Source organism: Anarrhichthys ocellatus, unplaced genomic scaffold (assembly GCF_004355925.1).
Source record: "Anarrhichthys ocellatus isolate YVR2014 unplaced genomic scaffold, GSC_Weel_1.0 scaffold40, whole genome shotgun sequence".
Taxonomy (NCBI): domain Eukaryota; kingdom Metazoa; phylum Chordata; class Actinopteri; order Perciformes; family Anarhichadidae; genus Anarrhichthys; species Anarrhichthys ocellatus.
Window position 1 is genome coordinate 3,829,877 of NW_022280070.1, and position 5,854 is coordinate 3,835,730.

At 42.8% G+C, this 5,854-nt stretch overlaps 1 protein-coding gene across 2 annotated transcripts in view; it reads right to left on the reverse strand.

The window, feature by feature from the left end:
- Positions 1-62: 62 nt before the first annotated feature.
- Positions 63-5,854, reverse strand: part of ndel1b (nudE neurodevelopment protein 1-like 1b) — a 15,320-nt gene continuing 9,528 nt past the window's right edge. Inside the window, exons 3-9 of one of the 2 annotated variants that reach the window (XM_031867676.1) lie at positions 4,573-4,726; positions 3,700-3,848; positions 3,407-3,543; positions 3,143-3,310; positions 2,973-3,064; positions 2,686-2,831; positions 63-2,549 (exon numbers count right to left, since the gene is read on the reverse strand). In XM_031867676.1, the coding sequence (XP_031723536.1) occupies positions 2,459-2,549; positions 2,686-2,831; positions 2,973-3,064; positions 3,143-3,310; positions 3,407-3,543; positions 3,700-3,848; positions 4,573-4,726 (937 nt within the window). In that variant the 3' untranslated portion in view covers positions 63-2,458. The remainder of the gene's footprint in view (positions 2,550-2,685; positions 2,832-2,972; positions 3,065-3,142; positions 3,311-3,406; positions 3,544-3,699; positions 3,849-4,572; positions 4,727-5,854) is intronic. The other variant, XM_031867675.1, reaches the window with a different exon arrangement.

Here is a 5,854-nt window from a genome sequence, read left to right on the forward strand (position 1 = left end):
ATTACTTGAAATTCTTCTACTTTTACTTCACATCTCACTCCTCATTACTTTGTTGTTTTAATGTTGATATAAAAGTACAGCGAGCTTATATCATCTTTGAGCTTAAAGTTTCATTATTTGCCTTGGACATAAAATAATAGCACATGGTACATGCGCACATGGGGTCAGAGGGCAAATACTCAGAAGGGTTTTTGTTTTTCATACACCGCTACTCGAGATAGAACAATCGATAAGTGTAATCACTCTGAACGATGTCTGAATATCCACATCCTATAATTTCAAGAAGTTAATAACAAAGCCAAAGATGCCACTTTAAAATATTCAAACAACATTAAACATAACGCAGCTGATATCGTACCTCAGAACTTTAGCACAGAGAAGATGTTGTCATGTTGGTTTGTACAACTTTCCTCTTCTGAGCAGATGTCATTCATTGAGGCCATTTATCTCTAAGTGTGTGACAAAAACAATGTCTTAACACCACACAACAATGCACTTTTATAGAACGTATAGTTATATTTATAGTTAAAAACTGACACTGGAAAGTGTGGTACATAATGTAAACTAGATCCTGTTCCACATACTTCGGTACGGTAGGTGGTAGTGCATCTAAAAGTTGGGCTTGCGGTCTGCCAAACAACGCTAGGAATAAGAGGAAAGCAACACCGAAAAATTGAGAAAATAAGGTTTATGAATAAATGACAAAAATACGCAAGATTTAAACAAACCAGGAGATTCTTCCATAGTTCCTGTGGACCGTGTAATGACCCAGTACTGTTTACCCATTCATGGAGCAAACTCCATCCACTGATGAAAGCCACAACATGGATGTGAAAGCTTTGGAAAATGTCCAATAAGTGGAGATGGTGCTGTATCACTTTAATTACAAACGACACCATATATATATTTGTAATCTCAATCTTTATTTGCTTAAACAATTTGGACAAACAACTTGATATAATACAATGGCTTTAACCATTCATTATCTGAACATGCCATACAGAATCTGAAATAAATAGAACCTTAATGCCAAATGTCAGTATGTACAAATACGGTAGGCAAAGTTACCATCCTCACAAGCTATATACACCGACTGTAGAACACACGTCAGTAACAGGCCCACAATGACATCTCATATTACTAAACAAAAATAATACTGAAGAATTCAAATTTTGCTTTGAGATGGTGACACGAAGATCTAGGAAATTGAGAAATGTGTGGGCAAAACGGATTCAGACCAAATTATGACATGTCAAAAGTGAATGCATTGCCAATATTCAGCTAAAAATCAAAGAATCAAGTCAAATTAACATTAGGGTCACAATAACAAATGTGCTGCATGACACAAATGGACCATAAATTCATAAACCAGCCAAAGTTAACATACAGTCTCAAAAAGAATCCTTCAATCAGTTTTGTTTTCTATCCTTTTGTGAAAGTTTTATAAAGCCAAATGTAGCTATACAACAACTCCATCGTGGATAGTTGCCATTATATCAGAATGAGGTAAATGAGCCTGTCACAACAGTAAAAAAGAAAATCTATATATTAAACATTCAAAAAAAAAAAAAAAAAAAAAAAGGAGGAAAAGGCAAAACTGTTCCCTCGAAATGTGAATGGATGTCCACAGAGGAAAACACACGACTGCAGCAGAAAGCCGATGAGGAGCCGTTTGTTTAAGGTTCAAACTCAGAGGACAGGACCAGCTGATATTTCCAACCACGAACACGGAGACTACTTCCAAATACAGCAAGTAGCCAGTAACAAGAGGAACGACTGCGTCACGGCTACATGGCTTTGAACGATCAACATTCACTTCCGTCATGAACATATGGGGTGCAGCTACACCTCTCCAACCCCACAGTGCATATGCACACATGCAAGAAAATAGCAAATAGGAAATATTGCATTTTAAAGCATACTGTGAGATAAATTAATTCATATGAACACATCCCTTTTTTAAATAGAATACATTCTAAAATTGAAAATAGTTAAACTGTGCAATTTTAGTGAAAATACAGGAGGAACAGAAGGTAAGGATGAAGCCGTGGTCTGTTGAGGACCTTTTGTCAGGGATAGTAGCTTTCATCGAACGATGGAACCAAGAATATATAACGGTGCCACTTCGGCATTCATTCAATGGCATTCATACAAGCACAGTACAGTACGGCTATAGGCACATGCAAGTATGTGGTAGGAACATATGCACAAATGACTGTGCACCTACTCACAGATGCATTTCGCGCTGCAAACTGGACGCAGCTCCATTGTATCGTCAAGCCTCTCTTTCCACACATCACATTCAAAAATGCACAATCCCAAACAGGGGGGGCACACACACACACACACACACACACACCTAGCACACAATGTGATGGTCTTTCAAGTGTCCTCTCGGTTCCCACATTGAGTTGGGTGAATAGGAGTTTCAGTAGAGGTTTACGTGGTTTGGGACACCTCACATTCTCAGAGGCAGCATGCCTGGTGGAGACAGGGCTCTGGATGTCGCAATGGCGGTCAGGGAGCTGGGGTCCAATCCATTTACAGTCCTGCAGTCGCCACGTGGGCATTTTCAATATTAGCAAACACAGACACGCATACGGGGCAGAACAAATATGCATAAAACCAGGTACAACACACTGCATTGCTATAGGAGCAGAACAAAACTTGCTCAAAAAGACTCACGTTTTGTCAAAGTAAGTGGTGTGTAGAGAATGAGAGAACTTCGTGGCATTGCTGTTGATGAGTTTGTCGTTGTCTATGGAGTAATTTTTTCTTGCTGCCTGGTCTTTGGCAAAGTTTCTGCAGGCGGCGATTTTGGACTCCAAAGCCTGGTCACAAAAACAGGAAGTTGGATCTGTATTTAGCCTCATCGTCTCTTGTGGTGGAGGACACACTGTTCCTCTGTGCTCTGCAACCTATTCAGATAATTAATGTAACGATGTCTTGAATTAAAAAGGAATGATGCCTACCCCAACTTTCCTCAGGAGATCGCCAACAATATTAAGAGCTGAGATTCTAGCAGAAGGCGTGAGGGATGAGTTGCCACATCCATTGGTCAGTGCTGCACAAGGACACAAGCTGGTATTAGAATACATATAATTTCACGTGTGCGTTAAGAGTGAGTTTAATTAATCCTGACCTTTGGGGCTGATGAAGGAGTGCTCTATGCTCTTTCCTACGGGTGTTGCTGGGAGGGATAAAGAGGCCTGTACTGCAGAATCCATCTTGTCGATGTCTAAAGTGGGTGAGCTAGGTGCTGACATCCTGTCTGTGGTCCGCTCACGTACTGCCAGCTCCTGTCTCAGGTCTGCAGAAGAAAGATTTCAACTTATGAAATACATCTACACCAAACCCTTTCGCAGAGGACATATGCTGAAAGGGCAGAATGGATTATTGTCTTTACCTCGTGCTTCATCTTTCAGTCGCTGCACGGATTCTAAAAGAGACTCCTTCTCGTCCAGCTCACTTTCCAGGAAGGCGTTTCTCTCGATGGCCTGGTTTAAACGGCCCTCGAAGTCCTCAAGAGACACTATTGTTGCCCTGCACATGAGTAGAGGTTGAAGGGCACTTGTTAAAACCTGAATGAACATTACAGTAAGTCCAATCACTATAAAATCTACAGCTAGAATTCTCATCTCCTCAGCGCTACCGAAAACAATTCATATATTGACCAAAATGCACCGGGGCAGTCTTGACCTTTTGGCTCTCTCCAGGTCATCGTTGGCCTGCTCAAGCTCTCGGACGTATTTCTGCAGCTGCTCCTTGATGCTGCGTGTCTGGCCCAAGTCGTCCTCTAGCATAGAAACCTGTTTATAACTCTGGGCGTACTGATGCTCCAGCTTCTCCTGATAGAGATGGATAGAGTGAAGAAGAGAAAAGAGCCTGGGAGTGAGTGTGTGCGCGTGTCGAGAAACAAGGACATCAAACAGACCTATCGCTCCAGGATAAAAAATGAAAATCACTTTAATTTTGCAGCTTATCATTTATATACAAAACAAAAAACAACAGAATCACAAGACAGTGAGTGCGCACACATTATCTTTACTTTCAAAGAGCCTCTTTGTTAACACTCCAGTCAGCATGTCTGCATCGTGGTCCCAGAGCATGATTCAGCATCTCTCTGGTGCATCCACACAGTTTGTTTTCAGCATTTAGCTGCTGCAATCAAGCTCACATGTTAGGTCATGTGAGCGTGATATCACAATACTTTTCTGCTCCGTGTTCAGTGGCTACAGAGATTTCTTGAATGTACAGTAGTAGTAGTCGTTTGATGAGCATGTTCACCAGACGAGAGCTCACTGAATACGTCTGACCACCGTTCATGCCTGCAGGGATTAACTTGTCCTTGCAGTTTTCTATTTTCTTCCAATCTAATTAAGGAGTGCTGGAGGATTACCTCAGAACATGCCTTATTAACACCCAACATAAAAATAAGACGCCCGACTTTGTCCTCAGGATCCAACAGAAACCTCTTAAGTAGCCACACATTACTTTATCTGCGTCCTGACCCACAGTTAAAGCTAAATACACAAATAAACTACAAGGTAAGTCACCAGGCCCACTAGTCACCTTGAGGTTGGACACCTCGTTCTTCAGCCTCTCGTTTTCAGTTTGGAGATCTCGAAGGCGGTGTTCAGCCTGGCAAAGCTGCGCCTCCAACTCAGCTTCCAGCTCCCGGCTCCCTTCCTGGAACTCCTGCAGCTCCTCCTGGGCATCATAGCAGCTGGATGGCACACACACACACACACACACACACACACACACACAGATACAGAGAGGGGAAACACATAAACAATCATTGTCAACTACCAGCTAACCCTGTCCACTGTCCACCATTCAGTTCTGTATAGCTGACTGGCTAAATCACTGCACGCAGGAGCTCTAGAAAGCTGACTGGCTTTTGTCTCGTAAGATGAGCCAGGCTCAGGCGTGTTCTAGTAGCTTTACCTCCAGCGGACAGAAATAAACCTGCATAAAAAAGCCCAGTCAGATATTTGTCGATTTTTAACCTTCGCCACACAGGAATCTGTGCACGGCTCAGCATTGTCGAGTTAGGAATCCTAAATATACGGCTCTAAAGAGACAGCTGTACTGTGGCAGGAGGTGGTTCAGAAGCAGCTCAGAAAAGCAGGCCTGCTGTCATGAGTCCTCAGCTGTAGGAGAGGTGAAAAGAAAGTGAGAGGGCACAGAAACAGGAAGTGGACCTGTGCTAAGAACCAGGATGTGTGTGTGCGTGCATGCTGGTAAGGACTGATCCCATGTAGTAGTATCTATAAACACACACAATAACACATAACGTAGGCTTCTGAATGTGTAGATTCATTCAAGTAAACATGCAACATAGAATAAGAAGGAAATAACTCTGAGTTTATGTACATGGACCCTAGTTCTCTTCACCCTATCAAGGGTGTGCAAACACATGATGACACCGTGGTTAACACTGTTCTGAGATCAGCTGACCCGTGCTGCGATAATGGCCTCACAGTGGCTCTACAGAGCACTGGATTCCGTGAATCAGTTGTTGTGCCGAGGTCGTTCCACACATACCGAACGCCTCAGTTGCTGCTTCATCAGCACGCTGGGCCCTGTAACTTTGTTACATAAACCCACGTCAGGAATTTCTTAGAAAAAACCCCACCAGGGCTTTAACCCCCTCTGTGCAGGTTTACACTTCCCTTGAGGGTACGATGGGGCCCAACTCCACGAATAGGAAAGACAGACGGACCGGGTTCAACAAAGATTACACAACACTCACGAGCACCGCTGCTGCCTACGCGAACATAGACTGTGATGTCCGTTTAAGAAGGCAAAGATGTAGTAACTTCCTACTAAGCGAGCCACAGATGTTTGT